Below are 21,024 nucleotides of genomic sequence, written 5' to 3' on the forward strand. Positions count from 1 at the left end.
TCTTCACATGAGGTGGCCAAAGTACTGGAGTTTCAGCTTTAGCATCATTCCTTCCAAAGAAATCCCAGGGCTGATCTCCTTCAGAATGGACTGGTTGGATCTCCTTGCAGTCCAAGGGACTCTCAAGGGTCTTCTCCAACACCACAGTTCAAAAGCATCAATTCTATGGCACTCAGCTTTCTTCACAGTCCAACTCTCACATCCATACATGACCACTGGAAAAACCACAGCCTTGACTAGACAGACCTTTGTTGGCAAAGTAATGTCTCTGCTTTTCAATAGGTTATTATAAGATATTAAATATAGCTCCCTATGTTATATAGCGGGCTTCCCTGGTGGCTCAGATGATAAAGAATCCACCGACAATGCAGGAGACCTGAGTTCGATCCCTGAGTTGGGAAGATCCCCTGGAAGAGGGCATGACAACCCACTCCGGTGTTCCTGCCTAGAGAATTCCATGGACAAAGGAGCTTGGCAGGCAACAGTCCATGGGGTCGCGAAGAGTCAGACATGACTGAGTGACTAAGCACATGTTATATAGGAGACCTTGTTGTTTATCTATTTTATATGTAGTAGTGTGTATCTGTTAATCCCAGGTTTCCTATTTATTTCTCCTCCCTCCTTTCCCCTTTGGTAACCATAAATTTGTTTTCTATGTCTGTGAGTATGTTTCTGTTTTGTAAATAAATTCATCTGTATCATTTTCTTTAGATTCCACATACAAGCAATATCATATGATGTTTGTCTCCATCTGACTTACTTCACTTAGTGTGATAATTTCTAGGTCCATCCATGTTGGTGCAAATAGCACTATTTTTTTTTTTTTATGGCTGAGTACTATTACCAGGAAATCAATCTTTCTTTTACAGATCTCTCCATTAAAATATACGGTTCTGAAATTAAAGACATAGATAATGCCCCAAGAACTGAAGCAACCAAAAATACCGCAAAAACGTACAAAGTGTCAACCATGAGACGAATATTCGATTTGGCAAAGCATCGAACCAAAAGATCAGCATTTTTCCCAACTGGGGTTAAAGTGTGTCCACAGGAATCCATGGAACAGATTTTAGCCAGTCTCCAAGCTTATTATAGATTGAGAGGTAAGGAAAGAGATGTAGCCTGTTCAGACTTCCCCTCTTTTTGTCTCTTCTCTTTCTTCCATACCTAGATTGTCTTCAGCCCAGGACTTCCAGTTTCTGCTTCAGTCACAAGAGTTATACAAAATAGCCAACTGAACTGAGAGTTGTGAATAATAAACCTTTGAAACTATGGTAGATCTGTGTTTGTCTGTCTTAAAGCCATGTCCTCTGCAACACAGAACCATTAGGGCATTTAACAAGCCACCCACCCTGTGGCGGATTCATGTTGATGTATGGCAAAACCAATACAATATTGTAAAGTAATTAGCCTTTAATTAAAATAAATAAATTTAAATTAAAAAAAAAAAAAAGCCACCAGAAAGCCTTCGCCTATGGGTTTCACCTCTTTGTTTTATTTCTGCCAAAGTTATTATGAAGAAGCACAAGAATGATTGCGACATCAGGGAACTAAGCAAATTGATTTATGACTTAAGATCTCACTTTTCAAAAACCACGTTACAATCCTGATCCTCCCTTCCTTCTTGCTAAGTTTGCTGATTCAGCAAAAAGGCCTGACGCTGGGAAACCTAGAGGCACAAATTAGCAGTGGTTACCAAGATAAATGCATAGGTGTTAAGGGGATTTACAACACAATTACCGTGGCTTCCAGCAGAGTTACAGCACAGGTTTTACCCCGAGCCAGCATCACAGGACTCTTACAGCGTTCCCGGAAGTCATGACGGAGTTCAATCACACCACAGCTGTCAGCGGCTGTCCTTGCCATTCACTTACAATGGATGAAAAAAATTCCCATGGCTTACTTAAACAGAAGAAAGAATCTTTGGTAGCTTCTGTTACATCTCCAGGACCTCCCTGCTGGCTCAGTGGTAAAGAATCTGCCTGCCAATGCAGGAGACTCAAGTTGGATCCCTAGGTCAGGAAGATTCCCTGGAGAAGGAAATGGCAACCCACCCCAGTATTCTTGTCTGGGACATCCCATGGACTGAGGAGCCTGGCGGTCTAAAGTGCCCAGAGTCACAGAGTCAGACACAACTTAGGGACTGTTAACAATTACATCCCCAGGTAGCCCCATATTATGCAAAGAGTCTTGCTGGCTGAATTCTAAACTCAGCTCACCTTCCCTGTGAGTGCTGGGGAGGGTTACTGATTACAGCCTTGATCATAATAGACATTTGCTTCTATTCCAAACAGCGCAGTCACCTGGCTCCAGACTTACTGACCAGAGCAAGCTGGTGCAATTCCAGCCTTGATGTGTTACACGTTATGACCACTGAACAGTATGTCTTCACACTAACATCTCACCAAATTCTTAAGTAGTTACATCTATAAGATGTGCAAGGATTGAAATTAATGTGGGGCATTCTTATGGACTTGGAAAGCATCATTAACTAACAGTATCAAAAATACCAAGCCTTGTGTTCCTTGTATGCCTCATTTTATGTGGAAGTAAAGAGAGAACTTGCTTTTTGACAGAAGCCACACCTGCAGAGAAATGACAGGTACTGGATCAGAGTCAGAAGGAGGACTCTAATGATAGAAAATCAAGTGCACTATATTAATATTCTTTATTAATATAATATTTAGCCCAGCACCTCTGTGTAGCGGTTTCTCAGTAAATGCTTGTTGATAGATGCAGGAAGTCATTGGAAGTGCAAAGAAAAGACAGTGCTGCTTATAAAGCATTCATTTGAATGTGACGACACAGTGGTCAGCTAATGACACTGGTAAATTTCATGTTATTTGTTAATAGATAGAAAAATAAATGCATAATATATGCATCGCACTGACCATGAACACAGCTATTGCTGACTATTTTCATGTAGCTTCTAATCTTTTATGACATTCACAAACAGGATTCATCACAGGAATTTGCAGACTAGACTACTCATTGCTGCAACCGAATTCTTTGCTCTGAATTTTATTCATAGCTCTTTATCCTTGATTAGGTTTGCCTCTTTCATTCTTGCTTCCCTGGATGAAACAAGCCACTGTTTTCTCCCCACAGCAATGACAGCCCATTATCTTTATGGCTGCCCCTGGGTGATATGAAATTTTACTATTCATCAGCATAATGTTTTTAAGTCTAACAAATTGGTTCACAAAGAAACTAGAACTAAGACCCAGCTATAAAGTGGCATTTCTCTGACAGAGTAACCCACTTATTGTTCTCATAGCTGCTTTTACAAAATTATCTTTCTAATTTAGGAGAGACAGCATCCACACTCCTCAAATCAAATGGAATATTGAGCTATTTCTTTTCCCAGTCCTAAAGCAACACAAGGGAAAATGTTCTGTGCTTCCTGATGGAATCACAGGCTATGCTCATCAGAAAGCACAGACACAGGAGCCAAGGTCATTTCTGGTAGCTTCCCAGGTAGGACCCTGTGCGCCCACCTAGATGACTGCTGGGGCTGCATCCCTTCAACATCCTCTGTGAGTCCTTTGAGAAGCCACTCTCCCCATGTCTTCCCCCTTCTCTCCCTTCCTCTGTCTTCACTCTCTCTCCCAACCCCAATATTAAAAGTTAGATAGAAGTTAGATCTTTGTTTCATGTTACTGTGTGACCCAGAGAAAGCTAAGATGGAGGGAACCCTGGTTCTTGCTGCTCAAAATGCTGTCCACAAACAGGCGGTATCATCATCAGCTGGACACCACCTAGAGATGCTGGTACTCAGACTCCACAACAGACCTACTTCATAACCTGCATTTTAATAATTTGCCCAGATAATCCTGCTCTTTGGCCTGCCACCCTTTCTTACACCTTGGGGACACAGAAAGCCCTTGTCCCCATTAAAACTTTTCACCAATGTTCTGAGAGAACATTCTCTCTGAAGCACAAATGGCTGAAGCTGCTTGAAGAATTATTTCCCTAAGGCATTGTAGTTTCTAGAGATCAAAATGTTAGGATGTATCTAGGAGCCAGTGTCTTTTCTTTAGACTAATTTGAGGGACAAAAAAAAATTTTTTTGGTGACTCCTCTGATGTCATTTTTTTGCCCTCCTGGAAGCTCAGCACAAACCAGGAGAAAGAATCCTTTTGTGATCAGGAAAACAGGGGCACCAGCCCATGACTCACCGGGATAGTCATCCATCCTTATCGAAGGCATAACAAATAAAAACCTTGTAAGCCGAGGTATCAAAAGATCTCAGGGGCTGGGAGGCATCTGGAATTTTCTAACACTTTGTTATACCACTCTGCACCATCCTTGTCTGAACTGGTTGTGAAGGATTGTCACAAGAATTTTGGAGAAATCAGAGCCTTGAGTCCCCAGTCTCCTCACCGTTACTTGAGATCTGACGACAGGACCTCAGCCTTCCTGCTGAATGTCTCAACCTAGGCTGTTTGGTGATGTAGGAAGAACTCCAGGGAACACACACTTCATAGGTGGACAACTTAAATGGCTCATTCCAAGTGGTGGGAGCTGCACCCACCCCCAGCTCTATGGCTTCTGGTCACATTGCTGATGATAAATGACCTGAGCTTCTGTTGGTCTGGAATTCTCTTTGTTTCTCAAAACAGAAAGCTAAGAGAAACCCAGATGTGGACCAGATGGGGAGTGTGGGAGGGTAAATCATAGGAATAAAAGTCTCCTAACTAGGTTTCTCATACCTCATTCCTCCCCACGACTCACAATCCTTTTTCTCTGCCTGGCAGTCAGAGGGTTTCTTTAGAAAGTCAGATGATGTCAACTTCTGTTCCAAAGCCTCCACTTGCTCCCCATCCCTCCAGAGGGCAAAATCAATATATTGCAATTGCTTATGACTGAAATCATCTAACTTTTTAAAAAATCTAACTTAATCCCCTAAAATAATTTGTAAATTCGGTGCCCCTTTGCATGCCATCACTTCATGGCATGTAGTTGTAGAGGTGACTGCAGCCATGAAATTAAAAGACGTTTGCTCCTTGGAAGAAAAGCTATGACCAACCTAGACAGAATATTAAAAAGCAGAGACATTATTTTGCCAACAAATGTCCATCTAGTCAAGGCTATGGTTTTTCCAGTGGTCATGTATGGATGTGAGAGCTGGACCATAAAGAGAGCTGAAGGCCGAAGAATTGATGCTTCTGAACTCTGGTGTTGGAGAAGACCCTTGAGAGTCCCTTGGACTGCAAGGAGATCCAACCAGTCCATCCTAAAGGAGATCAGTCCTAAATATTCATTGGAAAGATTGATGCTGAAGCTGAAGCTCCAATACTTTGGTACTTTCACATCAATATCTGATTCAAAGAACTGACTCATTGGAAAAGACCCTGATCCTGGGGAAGATGGAAGACAGGAGAAGAAGGGGACAACAAAGGATGAGATGGTTTGATGGCATCACTGACTCCATGGACATGAGTTTGAGCAAACTCCAGAAGCTGGTGATGGACAGGGAAGCCTGGTGTGCTGCAGTCCATGGGGCTGCAAAGAGTCAGACACGACTGAGTGACTGAACTGACTGACTGCATTCTTCTTCTAAAGTTTTCATTATAAGCTTAAATAATTGGATACGGTGTAAGTTTGGTGAGCTGTAAATATCGATATTGAAAATAAAACAGGAGTTAGAGCATTCTCCCGTATACAGTGGAATCTACCACAGGCTCAATACTTATCATCAAACACTCTTTACAAATGCATGAACACCTCTTCCTAACAGCAGGCAATGTCACATGGTCCCTCTCTCTCCACACACCCACATTTCCATCCCACTTCTCGCTGCAGAGTCTTATCTTAATGTGATTTATATCATACTTGGAAGTCTGTTATGAGGTGCTTGAAGATATTCCTCAGTAACAAAATATACATAAATTGAAGTTAATTATTTTAACTTATTTCCTAAGTAAATAACTTATTTTACTTATTTTCAGAAATCTCTTCTGGATTCAGTTATATTTATAATTATTTTTAATATAGGATTGATTAAAGTAAGTAGATGTAAATTTGACAAAAGTTTTTATTTTTTGTACTGACAGATGCATGTAAGCTCAGATGTTCGGTTTTGGGTAACTAATGTTTATGAATACAAAGTTAGGAACAAGGCTTTGGAAAGAGCCAATTTAAATGAAGAGCCTGTAGCTTAAGCTCTCCTAACCTCTGCCCTGGAGACATGGGATTGCTTTGGTGCTGTTCCTTTCCTCTGTTAATTCATGTGCCATTATTTGTTATTTCTATTATGCGTTGCGAACATTAGACAGAACTTAACATCAATTTGATCTCTATTCTTTTCCTTAGTTTCGCTTAACTGCTAGGAAAACGTGAAACATAAATAAGTAGACAGGAACAGATGGAGTTCTGTTATAGTGATATTCTTATTCTTTAAGTTCCTCTGGCATGTTAGGCTAACAATCACACCATGATCTGATCATTATTTTTAATGATGTATCAGCTGTTGACTCCATTAGGACTTCTAACGCAAAGAATCACAAACTGCCCTACTTGCAAAAACTGTGTGCTATCCGTCAACCAAGTTCCCTCCCTGTCTTAACCTCAAACACAATTATTTCAAACACCCTTTGTGTGGCAGCCCAGGGGCACCATGCCACAGAAAGATCAGGGATGGGGGAGTCGGGCAAGGATGCTGGCCAAGGGGGAGATGAGGAAGGAAAAGTCGTGTCCTTAGGGAAATTTAGGAAAGCGTGCTAGGAAAGCTGAGATCTAGACACTGAGTGTTTAAATATATGTGTGACTGTTTACCCCTTGGAAAATCTGCAGATCCAGCCAGGTACCCGAGGCCCAGCAGAAGACGACTGGGCTACAAGTCCTGTACCCTCTGTGTGCCTCTCACCACAGCCTTCTATGTTCCACCTCTGTGACTCTCAGCCTTGCTCTGGCCACAGCTGACCTGCTTGCTAGTCTTTCAATGCACTCCCTGTTCTTCAGCCTTGGGGCCTCTTCCCAAGCTGTTCAAAAGTCACCTTGGTCATGAGGACTTCTTCAACCACCTTATTATAAATAGCAGTCACCCACACATACACATTCCTATCTCCCTTTTTTTATTTTTCTCCCTGGTGATATATATACACCTGGGAGTATTTCTCCCAGGTATATATTTCTCCCTGCTCCATATATACTTGTTGAATGCGTTAATCTCTATGGGCTGTAAGCTAGTGTGTCAACATCAGCCATGACAGAGCTCTCCATGTTTAGGACTGTGTTTGGGTTGGGAGAAGGGCATCTTCTAAGGATGTGGCATCTTCTAAGGCATGCTGCCTTCCAGTGTGCCAGGAGGCGGTGTGGGAAGCCTACCGGATCTTTCTGGATCGCCTCCCTGAGCCGGGGGAATACCAGGACTGGGTCAGCGTCTGCCAGCAGGAGACCTTCTGCCTCTTTGACATCGGGAAAAATTTCAGCAACTCCCAGGAGCACCTGGATCTTCTTCAGCAGGTCAGTTCAAAGACGGTATGTAAGTTAGTCCAAAGTAGCTCCCAGGCCTCCAGCCCTGTCCCCTTTAGAATTAGTTTCCCCAGGGTATGGGTTGGTTGAAGAAATGCTTGGAAAGATCTGAGAAGGCCAACGGTAAATTCATTTCTGCAAAATAACATTGCACAGGCAGGTTGAAGTAAAGTTAAAGAGAAAGAGGAATGAAAATAGACTCTGGCTCTTCGGTTGGCATTATCTCTTGGTAAAATGACTTTTTATCTTTCTGCAGAGAATGAAACAGAGAAACTTCCTTGAGAGGTAAGTACCCAAAATAGAGTGCAGCATGCTCTTGACTTTTGAAGGATCACACGATGGAGTGAGACTGAGCTATTATGCCTTTATATTATTTCAGCTACTGAGATCTGAGTAGGTGATTCTGACAGACAATTTGTGCATGTATTTTGCTGAAGATAAATGAGTATATAAAAGGGAAAATGGATAGACCTTATAGACTGAGATAGATGTTTGCACTACATTTGCAGATGAAAATGAATGCAATACCAGGTGACAATTACCTAATATGGTTTTTTTTACTTATAAGACATAGAGCAATTAAAATAGTTGTTTTTAGAACTGTTGAAAAATATTAGTTACATCGGAAACATATTTAATGCAATCAGAGAGCAACCTGAATTTTGAACTCTCATTTGGTATTCTATAAAGTGTTAGTATTTCTCAAACTAAATTACTGAAGCACTGAGCTATGCCTTCAACAAGAACTGAATATCAAATAAGAAAATCGAAATGAAAAAAAAAAAAGCAAAGGAAAAGTACATTCGATAAAATGATTAAAGAAGAGACATGCTGTTGCCAAACTCTAAACTCACAAATCACACACATTATATAACATTTAGAAATCTAAATCTGAAGATAATAATGCTGCAGAGAGAGACACAAATTGGGCTATAGGGATTACTGACAATGCTTTTCACATTTGTTCCTTCATTTCTGCTCCCTTTGCCACCACCTGGTCCAGGACCTTTTTAATTTACATGGTGAAAAAAGTCAAATCTGGTCTCCCTAACAGGTTTTCCTGCCTCTAACCTCTTCCCCTGCTTACCTTGCATAACTTCCGCTGGATTTATATGTCTGAGATAGGCCCTTTTTTGCACTGAACTTTGTTCAAAGGCTTTTGAAAATATTCCCGCATCTTCCTCTGGCTCTTGGGATTTTCCCCTCCCCACCCATCTCCACCTGCTCTGTGCCAAGGGTTGAGCGGGAATGATTGCCTCGCTCACCTCCCCTGGCCTCTGACTTCTGAGAAGGACCAGCCAGTGGGGGGCAGGAGACCAGAGGGCAGAGCAGAGTGAGGTGAACGAATGCATCACCTCCTGCACCCGCCGCCTGCAAAGTCTTCCTGACGGCTGGCCTCCTTCAGCCTCCGCCCAGCCCCTGTCAGGCAGCCCTCTCTTCCCACGGAGCCTCCGGGTCTCTGGTTGACATCACCGCTCCATCTCCTCAACCCTCCTGGATGAAGGGAGCTTTCAGCCCCTCGCTGTTACCAGCCGTGGGTTCTGCACTCACCCTCGTGGTTGCTCTCACACTTGTCCCATGACTTAGCAAGGCCTTTATTACACTCTGAGTGAGCTATCTGTTCCCTGTTAGGACCTCCACTGAGGGAGAGACCAAATTAATTAATCAAAGCTTTCACCCCCGGACCTTTCCAGCCTTGTCTCCACAAACCGTGACCCCACCACAGTCACCATGACACTTCCCCACCGTGTCCAGCCCACACCCTGCTCATCCTGGGCTCTGACTGCGGTCTCCCTCTCTGTCTGGAGAACCTGCCTTCTCCTCTCCACACATCCAAATCCTGCTCTCCTTTCAAGCCCCCTGGAGAGTCCCACCTCTCCATGACCCTACAACAGAAGACCTCGCTGTGACTTCTGGTCTGCCGTCAGCATGAGCTACTGTTTGGATCAAACAGTCCATCATGGCTATGTTGCACAAACTCAGACACCATCCTTTGGGACCTGATAGCTTACAGTAAGAAATCATTCAGTACGCTTCAATAGATATCACTACTGCTACCCCTTTCTAAATAAAGCTTGCTAGAATGGGCCAACATTATATGCAGATAGCCCTATAACCATGACCTTGGGTTTGCCCTTGGATATCATCCACACTCACAGTCCCTGGCACTGCAAGCCTACCCACAAGTCCCCAGCAGGTCACCATGGTGGGCAATGATTATGTCCAGAATAGGGATTTAATACACCTGCATTATCCAAAAATCTATCCCTCTCTCATTATCGTAACCACAAGAGTTACTTTATCAGATAAACTTAATGACTCTCTGAGTTTGCAGGTTTGAGGGTCTGAGATTTTAGAAAAACTGTTTCAGTCATAGTTCATGTGACCAATTGTCTTTGATGTCAAGGACACAGTTGCAGCATAGTGGAACTATAAAGTTTCAAGCCCCCCAAACATTTGTCTACCATGAAAATGCTCCCCAGGACTACAAAAAGCCAAGGTGCTCAGGAAAAACCCTGGAGTCAAAAATAATTTTTTTGGAAGTTGTTTGAATTTTTCTTCAATGAAAATGTATTACAAGATTACTTTTGTGATTAAAAGAATAGGTAAACCTAGTTTTAAAGTATACTTTCTCCCTAATTTTTAGGTCTAAATACAAGAAAATGTGTTAAATGTGTTTCTTCTGTTGTCATCAAGCTCCTTTTCACCACCTGTTTTTTATTTTCTATTGTGCTAATAGAAAAGATGAAGTAGTCACAAAGGAGACCTTAGGAGAGCTTGGTCAAACCCCTGCGTCTTCAACAGGTAAGCTTGGATGTCCTCATTTCATCTGCTTCTGAACCTTAATTCACATCATCATGAAAGCCTGTTATTTGAAAAGCAATCCTTAATTGAAGTTGACACAGTTTATAATGCACTGCTTCAAAACTGACTATATTTCTAACTTTATAATTTAAACTCATAGCATGAATCTTAGAAAATATAGGAAAAAATAAATGGAAAACCAAATCACCCATTATCCTACCACTTGGAGGCAATCATTACCAATATTTTCCAACAAACAAATTCAAGATAAGATATCTTTGTGACCTTAATATAATCACAAAAAGAAAAATTAACCAGACCTCATTCGGCAAAAACCACTTAACTAACACGTCTAGGGAAACACCAAGCTTGGGTCTTGAAAAGGAGTAATGAGGAATTTAAGTGGGATCAAGAGTATGAGTTATATTTTGCCCAAGAACACATATATGTGATCTTGAAAGAAAATGAGTTCTGATATCTGTAATTTTCAGAGTGACAGGAAAAGCATGTGACATCGTGACCTTGTTCTACTTTAAACTCCTCCAGTCTCAACGTTGTTCTTTTTAAAATTTCCACAGACTTTGCCAGTGTCTCACCCGGGCCCTTGCCTCTCCCTACCGACGACACACTGCTCAACGAAATCCTCAACTACACCCTCCAGGACACCAGAGTGCCTACAAGAGTAAGACGTTCTCAGACTCAATCTAGCTCTTCACATGTCTGTTTGGTTTTATTAGTAAAACAGGGATGGGCTGGCCATTCGCTGTCATTAGTGCTACCCCTTTCTAATTATTAAAGCTTACTAGAATGGGCCAACATTATATGCAGACAGCCCTTTAAACATGACCTTGACTAACAGGACTTTCACTTAGCGTTAGAGTGAATAAATGATGGATGAATGAATGAATGCGTCTCTCAACTCATCAACAAAGTCCTTTTCCCACCAAAGTATAATCCCACCCTGACAGCAAGGACAGAGGTGTTTTTCTCAGTCATGTCCAGCTCAAATAGTCCAGAAAAATGTCCAAATGACTGAAATCCTGCATGTCAAGATGGGGAAAAATAAAAACAGTGTTTTCTGGCAAAAAGCAATGCTGGCCACCACGCTTTTTGAGTGAAAAGGCATTCAGGATGAGAGGATTGTTAGGGAATTGAATGTTGGTTATCACTAAAGGGGGACTTTTTAATTGACTACCTGATTTGGGCTTCTCAAGTGGCTCCGTGGTTAAAGAATTCACCTGCAATGCAGGAGATGCAGGAGACACAGGTTCAACCCCTGGGTCAAGAAGATCCCCTGGAGGAGAGCATGGCAACCCACTCCAGTATTCTTGCCTGGAGAATCCCACGGACAGAGGAGCCTGGCAGGCTATGGTCCATGGGGTTGCAACGTGTCAGACACGACAGAGGTGACTGAGCACGCATGCACAGTCGATTTGCATTGTTGTGTTAGTTTCAGGTGTACAATATAGTGGTTCAATATTTTTATACACTCCATTTAAAGGTACTACAAAATAATGGCTATATTCCCTGTGCTGTATGATAAATCCTTGTTACTTATTTATTTGATACATAGCAGTTTGCATCTCCTAATCCAAAGGAGGAGGAGGGCATGGCAACCCACTCTAGTATTCTTGCCTGGAGAATCCCCTGGACAGAGAAGCCTGGTGGACTACAGTCCACGGGATCACAATGAGTTAGATGTGACTGAGCAACTAAACAACAACAATCAAAGGAGGATATTTTCAACCCCTCCAAAAGGCTTTGGGCCCAGACAGTGCAGAAGCAGGCAAATCTCACTCCCTTTGTTCCAGTGGTGGAGTTGTGGAAGCGCCAGGCAGGCAGCAGACCCAGAAGAAGGCAGTAATATAAGGCTCTTGTGCCCTTTGTCCAACTCAGCCGAGTCCAACTCCTGGTGACCCCATGGACTGTAGCCCACCAGGCTCTTCTGTACATGGAATTTTCCAGACAAGAATACTGGAGTGGGTCACCATTCCCTACTCTGGGGGGATCTTCCCAACCCAAGGAGCAAACATGCGTCTCTGGAGTCTCCAGCATTTTCACGCAGATTCTTTACCCCTGGGCTGTCTGGGAAGCCTCAGTAACGTAAGGTGGTTGTTGTTCTGTCACTCACTTGTGTCCAACCCTTCATGGTCCTCAGGCTTCTCTGTCCCTCACTATCTCCTACAGTTTGCTCAAACTCATGTCCATTGAGTCAGTGATGCCAACCAACCATCTCGCCATCTGCCACCTCCTTCTCCTCCTGTCTTCAATCTTTCCCAGGATCAGGGTCTTTTCCAATGAGTCAGTTCTTCACATCAGGTGGCCAAAATATTGGAGCTTCAGCTTCAGTATCAGTCCTTCCAATGAATATTCAGGACTGATTTCCTTTAGGATTGACCAGTTGGATCTCCCTGCAGTCCAAGGGACTCTCAAGAGGTTTCTCCAACACCACAGTTTAAAAGCATCAATTCTTCAGCAATCAGCCTTCTTTATGGTCCAACTCTCACATCTATACATGACTACTGGAAAAACCATAGCTTTGACTATATGGAATTCTGTTGGAAAAGCGATGTCTCTACTTTTTAATACACTCTCTAGGTTGGTCATAGCTTTCCTCCAAGGAGGAAGTGTCTTTTAATTTCATGGCTGCAGTCACCATCTACAGTGATTTTGAAGTGAAGTTAAGTGAAATCACTTAGTTGTGTCCAACTCTTTGCAACCCCATGGACTGTAGCCTATCAGGCTCCTCCATCCATGAGATTTTTCAGGCAAGAGTGCTGGAGTGGATTGCCCTTTCCTTCTCCAGGGGATCTTCCCAACCCAGGAATCGAACCCAGGTCTCTCGGATTCCAGGCAGACGCTTTACCGTCTGAGCCACCAGGGAAGCTGTAGTGATTTTGGAGCCCAAGAAAATAAAGTCTCTCAGCGTTTCCATTTTCTTCTCCATCTGTTTGCCATGAAGTGATGGGACTGGATGCTATGATCTTTAGTTTTTGAAAGTTAAGTTTTAAGCCAACTTTTTCACTCTCCTCTTTCATCTTCATCAAGAGGTTCTTTAGTTTCTCTTCACTTTCTGCCATTAGAGTGGTATTATCTGCATATCTAAGGTTATTGATATTTCTCCCAGCAATCTTGATTCCTTCTTGAGCTTCATCCAGCCTGGCATTTTGCGTGATGTACTCTGCATATGGGCTTTCCCAATAGCTCAGCTGGTAAAGAATCTGCCTGCAATGCAGGAAACCCCAGTTCGATCCCTGGGTTGGGACAGTCCCCTGGAAAAGGGAAAGGCTACCCACCCCAGTATAGTTCATGGGGTCACAAAGAGTCGGACATGACTGAGCAACTTTCACTTTCACTCTGCATATAAGTTAAATAAGCAGGATGACGTAAGTAATGTAAGGAAAGGGCCCCAAATCAGAACCTGGATTTTATCCTTATGCTGCCACTGTGATAGGTCTACCATTCTCTGCAGTCTGTGAGGCTTCTCGGGCCCTTTCCTTTTCCTCTGACCCTCCCTCCAAAGCACAGGTCAAAGTCAGGAGGTAAGGACAGGAAGTTCAGTCTCATCAGTTCCACATGGAAACAGAGATAAGAACCCTGCAGACCATTCTTTCTGGGTTTTAGGCTGGACGACTGTAGACCTGATGGAACTATTGCCATGAACAACAAATTTTAATGCTTTGTTTTTCTCAGAAATACTGGTTTACCAACAGTGAAATCTGCCATTGGAAAAAATTAATGAGATTAAGCATATTCACTACAAAATTTCTGAAAACTCCAGTTTGCCTTCTCTTTTCTCATATTAACAGTGTTTCATCTCCTTCAGAGTCTGATATAGGTCCCTCCTTCTGCAGTAAATATGCTCCGAAGGTTTTATTCCACATTCATCACATCCTCCTCTTAACATCCTTTTTCCCACCTACATCTAATTCTTTCATTCAGCAAACATTGGGCTGTACATAAAGATACTAAGATGAGCAAGACTTAGTCCCTGCCTTCAAAGAATTTATAGTGCGCATAAGGACAAAAAATAAGTACTGTGACTGAAGATGAAATCAATAAGCCAAGACAGGTTACTGAGGATGTGACCTGCCCCGTCATATATATTTCCCAGGAGTTTTGTACAGAAATGGTCTCACGTTTTTTGCTGTGGGGGACTCAGTGAAGTGTGAGAATCACACTGGATTCAAGGGGATTATTTGTGGGATGACAAGATTACCATTAAACCAAACCTCTATATAAGTATATCAAAGGTACCAAATGAGCGATTCAGATGTTATTCACCAGTACAAAGGTTCAGAGAAGGCGAAGATTTCCACCCTAGATGATAGAGGAGATATTATTTTAAATGAACCAAAGGATATAAAAAGTAAAAAGTAAACAAGTGTGTGTGTGTATGTTTGTAAATGCTTCCACAAGAGCATACAGTCATAAAATGACAATGTTCTTGAAGACTCTACGTAATTAACTCATTACAGCTCTGATACTTTGTCTCTCAGTGAAATTCAGAGGCCAATTCTAGTTAATAGGACTTACTCTAAAAGCACTTAATGCTTCATAACCCTCTTCTTGAGACAATAGCAATGCATACATATTATATGATGTAACCATTTGCTTATGCTTTACAGTAATAGAATCACTTCTCTTTTTTCTAACTCTAACACAGGAAAGAAAAATAGAATTCACGGATGCTGCTGAGGATGCACTGGAGCAGAAAGTAGAGCTAAGTATCTCTCTGGCAAACCAGAAGTTCAAGTCAGAGCTGGATAACTCCCAGTCCCCGTATTACCAGGAGGTCGCAGCCAAGTCTCAGCTTCAGGTGAGCAAACCCACCCCACACAACCAGAGCCCAAGGTGTGACTTAGATCTGGGAGCCCATAAATCCCTTCTACTCTTCTTCTGGCGATCAAGCATTCTTTTTACTCTTATTTATTTATTTTACTTTTTGACCGCTTTCACCCATTTCTGCTCCCCTCCACCCAGCTCTGCCTCTGACAGTCACCAGTCTGTTTTTTGTATCTATGAGCCTGGTTTGGGTTTTTGTTTAGGTTCCACATATGCGTGGGTTCACTCAGTATTTGTCTTTCTCTAATTTATCTCACTTAGCATAATGCCTTCAAGATCCGTCCATGTTGTTGGAAATAGCAAGATTTCATTCTTTTCATAGCTGAATAATATTCCATTGTGTGTGATATATTCCATCTTCTTTATTCATTCATACATTGGTGGCACTCAGGTTATCTCCATATCTTGGTTATCATAAATAATACTACAGTGAATATGAAGGTGCATATATCTTTTCAAATTAGTGTCTTAATTTTCTTCAGATAAACCCCAGAACTGGAATGAAGTGGAATTGCTAGATCATATGGTAGTTCAATTTTTTAATTTTTTGATGAATCTCCATACTGCTTCCATAGTGGCTGCACCATTTACACTCCCACCAACTGGGCACAAAGGTTCCCTTTTCTCGACATCCTCTCCAACACTTGTTATTTTTAAAAGGCATTTTCCAGGGTGATAAGTGGAAGAAGTGATACGGTCCCCATCAAGATGCTCTCCCAAGATGTCTCTTCTATCTCTGACCATCATCATAGCTGCCTGTTTCTGATTAAATTAAAAGCTCTTCAAACGTCAGTGCTAAACTTGGCATCTATGTACTATGATAAGCCTCCTGCCTTCCTTTCCAGCCTCCTCTTAACACCAGTTCCTCACATCCCCCTTTAGACTCCACAGAAATGAAACTGCTTGCAAATCTTTTATCACCATTAGTCTTTACACGCACTGCATCCTCTCTCTAGAATGCCCTTCCCTGAGTCGCATTGTACAGACTTCATCATGAAGTGTTCTCCTTACCCATCCCGGGCTCAATGCCTCTTCTCTGGGCTAACACCCAGGGCTCCCTGTCGTCACAGCACTGATCACCCTGTCTTGAGATTGTCTGCTTACACATCTGTGGCTTTCGTGGTCTCCACTCCTCTCTGCTTCTCAGACGCCCTCACCAACACCAGAGCATAAGCTTCCCCTTGAGGTCAGGAACTGCTTCTTTCATCTCTGCCACTTACCTCCAAATACAGAGCTTTGCAGGCAGTTAACTACTCAGTAATTGTCTGCAGAAATGCAACTGAAAATAGAAGCACCTGTGAGATTAGGTAACCATGAATTACATTTCTGAACCACCTGGGTGTACAAGCATCTTACTCAACATAGTCAGGGAACCACCGGTACCCACTTCTCGTACTTGGAGAATTCAATGCTCCCCTCCTCTCAGCTGGTGAGGAGATAAATAACGAAATACATTCTTAGCCTCCAATCTCTTCCTGCATCAGCATTCAGTCAACAAAATGGTAAAGAATCCTTTCTACAGACTTCAAAGAGAAAGCATCAGTGTATTTATGGACCAGAGAAGTACTGAGGCATGGATTAGTAGATAGCATGAATTAAAGAATAGTCTGTGAACTTTTCCATTTGCTCTTTGAAATATCCTTTTCAGCAAATCCTCAGGAGAGTCAGAATATTTTAAAATTGGATAATTGGCCATAGACTGTCTTCATCGACCTGTTGTTAATTCTCTAAGCACCTAAAACCACCTGATGTAGAATAATGCAGATAAATTATAGTTTTTGCAAATCTTAGTTTTAATCTTTGTTTCTGCCCACAAGGTAGTCATGAGAATTTGGGGATCACTTCCCTGACCTTGGATCCCTCATTTAGAAACTAAAGATGACCTTGAAGTCCCTTTCCAAGTCTAAAATGCTCTGTATCAAAATAGTAGCACTGTTCTTAGTGTTTTATATATATATATAAACGCATTTCATTTCTCACATGATTCTATACTTAAAGTAAAATCATTTCTCTTTTTGACAAGTGAAGATACTGAGGTGCAGGAGGATTAATTAATTCACCCAACTGACAGAGTCAAGTTTCAGACCCAGACAGTCTGACTCCAGAACTCCTGCTTTTAACCACTATGTTATACTCTCTATTTTTCCCAAATAACTAAGTGTGGGAAAGGATTTTACATCATCAGCAAATGCACATGCCTCTTCTAGCCTCTGAAAAATTTGTCCGCCAAAGAAGAGTATGTATTGCTGAGTCTTGTCCCAAAGACCATCGCACCAGTCCTCTGGTTCCACTTCCACGGTCAGGGGACTGCTTCTGCTCAGCCTTCTGTTCCCCTTCCAGGCACCCCAGCAGTTTGACCTCCCAGCAGCTACCCTGAGAGAACCAGCCAGCCTCACCACAGCCCAGCACTCACATTAGCGCAGCCAGCCAGGCCTAATCAGGAATTAATGGCCAGTCCTCTGCAGTAATTTAATTTCCACAATAAACTTAATGACCAGTTTAATACAAATGTCAGAAGGATTGCTTAGTTGTTGTCTGCATGCTTTCTCTCGTGCAAACATTCGGGAGAACTCCACACAGCTGCCTTTTTACAGCCCCGTTAACATACATCCCAGCAGAATCAGGAAGGCCCCTGTGCATTTCATATTATTAATAAGGTTAACTGGGCACTTAATTAGCAATTTAGTGGTTAGCGCTCCATGATCAGAAGGTTCCCAGAAGATAATTTAGCAGAATTAACTGAAGGCCTTTGTCATCGCCTCCCTGGATGCCTTCTGCACCCTCCTAAGCAACGTTGATTCTTAATCCATTACAGGCAGGTTCACAAAGAGGACAGGGACACGAGCAATCAATCCAGTCCCCCAGAGCCAGGGCTGCAGGGCTGCTCTCCCCACAAGGCTCACTGCTGCCCACGTTGCAGCCAGGGCTTCTCCAGAAATGATTCTGTGTGTGATACATTGTTTTCAGATGCGTAACAGCGTCCCTGGTATCCCGAACCAGAAAGAAGGATGAGTCAGGGTCCGAGTCTTTAGCTACAGATTCTGTAGCTCACACTTGAACCTTCCCTGGACTGTAACCCACCAGGCTCCTCTGTCCATGGGACTTCCCAGGCAAGCATACTGGAGTGGGTTGCCATTCCCTTCTCCAGGGGATCTTCCTAACCCAGGGATCGAACCCGAGTCTCCTGAGTTGCAGCCAGATTCCTTACCATCTGAGCCACCAGGCTGTCACTGGACTGGCATGACGATTGCTTTGTGGCCCCAAAGCCATTTGTTGTAGGGCTTTTGTCACTGAGCTTTCCCACCTGCCCCCAAATAAAGACGGGCCCTTCAAAACCTTGCCTCCTTGCTCGCCTCTATCAAGCTCATGGTGAGGCACATGAGTGGAGGCATGGAAACTTATTCCCCAGGCCTCCTGCCCTCGGCTCTATGGGGACTGTCATCCTGTCCTTCCTCCCCCCACGGTGGTGGTTTAGTCACCAAGTCGTGTCCGACTCTTGCGACCCCATGGACTGTAGTCTGCCAGGCTCCTCTGTCCAGGGGATTCTCCAGGCAAGAATACTGGAGTGAGTTGCCATTTCCTGCTCCATCCTCCCCCCATCAGTTCAGTTCAGTTCAGTCGCTCAGTCCTGTCCGACTCTTTGCGACCCCATGAATCGCAGCACGCCAGGCCTCCCTGTCCATCACCAACTCCCGGAGTTCACTTAAACTCATGTCCATCGAGTCAGTGATGCCATCCAGCCGTCTCATCCTCTGCCATCCCCTTCTCCTCCTGCCCCCAATCCCTCCCAGCATCAGTCTTTTCCAATGAGTCAACTCTTCGCATGAGGTGGCCAAAGTACTGGAGTTTCAGCTTTAGCATCATTCCTTCCAAAGACATCCCAGGGCTGATCTCCTTCAGAATGGACTGGTTTGATCTCCTTGCATAAGTCTGTCTAAAACAACTGACTGAAGGCTTGCCCTGCCCTCCCCAGACTCTGTGCTATGTGGACACTGAAGAAATAACAGGAAATTGGGCTTTTAAGGTGCTAGGAATCCAGTAGGAGAGGCAGAGATTAAGTAAATAAATAATATAGCATCACCAACTCTCTTCCCAGGTGGCGCTAGTAATAAAGAAGCCGCCTGCCAAAGCAGGTAGATGAATGAGACGCAGGCTTGATCCCTGGGGTCGGAAGATCCCCTGGAGGAGGGCATGGCAACCCACTCCAGTATTCTTGGCTGGAGAATCCCATGGAGAGAGGAGCCTGGAGGGCTAAGGTCCATGGAGTTGCAAAGAGTTGGACACAACTGAAGTGATTTAGCACACACACACAGCAACCTTACACTATATGTATTGTTATCTTATGCCGGCTAAGAAGACAGAGGTCCAGAGAGATTAAGCAATAAACTCAAGGGCTTGCAGCTAGAAAGTAGCAGAACCAAGGTTTAAACTCAGGTGTACACAGCTATCTCCTCCTCACCCAAAAGCTGAGCTACCTTCATCACTGCAGTTGTCACACACTCGGGGTGGGGGGTGGGGAGAGACTATTTATAACACTGGTACAATAAAATATAATTTAGATGGTAAATCAGTCTGCTGGAAAAAAGAAAATCCACGATGCACTCCAAAGCCCAGTGTAAGTGACTTGGGGTTATCTGTGCATGACTGCTCTAGTCCTTGGTGTAGATAGCATAGCATCAGCAGTAATTTTAGATACCGTGACAAGGCAGGCATGAGGATGAATTTAGAGAATGAAAAGATGCACTCAACTCGATTAAGCAAAATTTGCTGAGTTCCTACTATAAGTCCCTACTATAAGACTGGGAGGGAGGGAGAGAGATAAAGTAGAATAAATTTGACCTAAGCCCAAAGTCCAAGAAGCACAGTTTCAGTGAGGGAGGCAGCATTCCCCTCATGGACTATCTTGTGGGATATATGGCAATAAGTTCTAGAACAGTAGAGAGAAGATATAATGGAGCCTGACTTTGGGGAGTTACAAATGCTTTTCAATAGAGAAGATGTTTGAGCTGCCTTTGAATGATGGGGGGTGGGGAAGACAGTCAATGAACAGAAGGTAGAAGTTGCCTCTTAGGCCAAAGGGAAGAACAGTCACAGAAGTCGGGAAAAAGGACAAGTTGTATTTAGGGAGACACAGGGGTTAGTTTAGTGTGACTTGAGGACAGGATATTTGCCAAGGGAATAAGGATGGCAGGAAGAGCAATGGAAAGATACTGGGGGGTGGACAGGGTAAATAAATTGTGGAGGGTCTTAAATGCCATTCTAAAGAATTGGACTCTTTTTTCTCTTTTTACTTTCTCTTTTTTTTTTTCCTTTTTCCTTTTTTCTTTCAACCTCAGCCAGGATGATTTTATTTTTTATTGGAATATAGCTCTTTTATAATGTGTTAGTTTCTACTGTACAGCAAAGTGACTCAGCTATCCATATGCATATACCCCCTCTTTTTTGGGCTTTTTTTCCCATTTAGGTCACCACAGAGCACCACACTGAGTTCCCTGCGCTATACAGTGGGTTCTCCTCAGTTATCTATTTATACAGTATCGACAGTGTATATATGGACCTTATTCCATACACAGTGCCGCCTATCACAGGATTTTTATCGAAGAGCCACAGATATGAAACAATAAGCTTGGTTAAAAAAAAAAAAAGTGTAGTTAAGGAGATGTCTTCCTTCTCCCCACCCCAACACACCCCCAAAACCCTTCCTTTCCCCTACACATCATCCAGAAAAGCCATTTCAGCAGACAGGGAGGGTGTGCCTGCCATGGGAATAAGGAAAACTTGGTGGCATCGAAAGGCATGGGGGATTTGGATGAGCATGTGTTGGTGACTGGACGGGAGGGAAGGTGTGCAGGGACCGCTGGGCTCTCTGGATGGAAGCTGGTGAGTATCCGTGACCCT

The 21,024-nt window shown here is 43.1% G+C and overlaps 1 protein-coding gene across 1 annotated transcript in view; it reads left to right on the forward strand.

The window, feature by feature from the left end:
- IMPG1 (interphotoreceptor matrix proteoglycan 1) overlaps nucleotides 1–21,024 on the forward strand; it is a 157,049-nt gene that overhangs the window by 34,766 nt on the left and 101,259 nt on the right. The window contains 8 exon segments of the mRNA XM_010855251.1: nucleotides 870–1,103; nucleotides 7,301–7,467; nucleotides 7,733–7,761; nucleotides 10,217–10,270; nucleotides 10,850–10,907; nucleotides 10,909–10,937; nucleotides 10,939–10,963; nucleotides 14,948–15,100. Coding sequence (XP_010853553.1) covers nucleotides 870–1,103; nucleotides 7,301–7,467; nucleotides 7,733–7,761; nucleotides 10,217–10,270; nucleotides 10,850–10,907; nucleotides 10,909–10,937; nucleotides 10,939–10,963; nucleotides 14,948–15,100 — 749 coding nt within the window.

This window comes from Bison bison, unplaced genomic scaffold (genome assembly GCF_000754665.1).
Source record: "Bison bison bison isolate TAMUID 2011002044 unplaced genomic scaffold, Bison_UMD1.0 scf7180017864362, whole genome shotgun sequence".
NCBI classification, from domain to species: domain Eukaryota; kingdom Metazoa; phylum Chordata; class Mammalia; order Artiodactyla; family Bovidae; genus Bison; species Bison bison.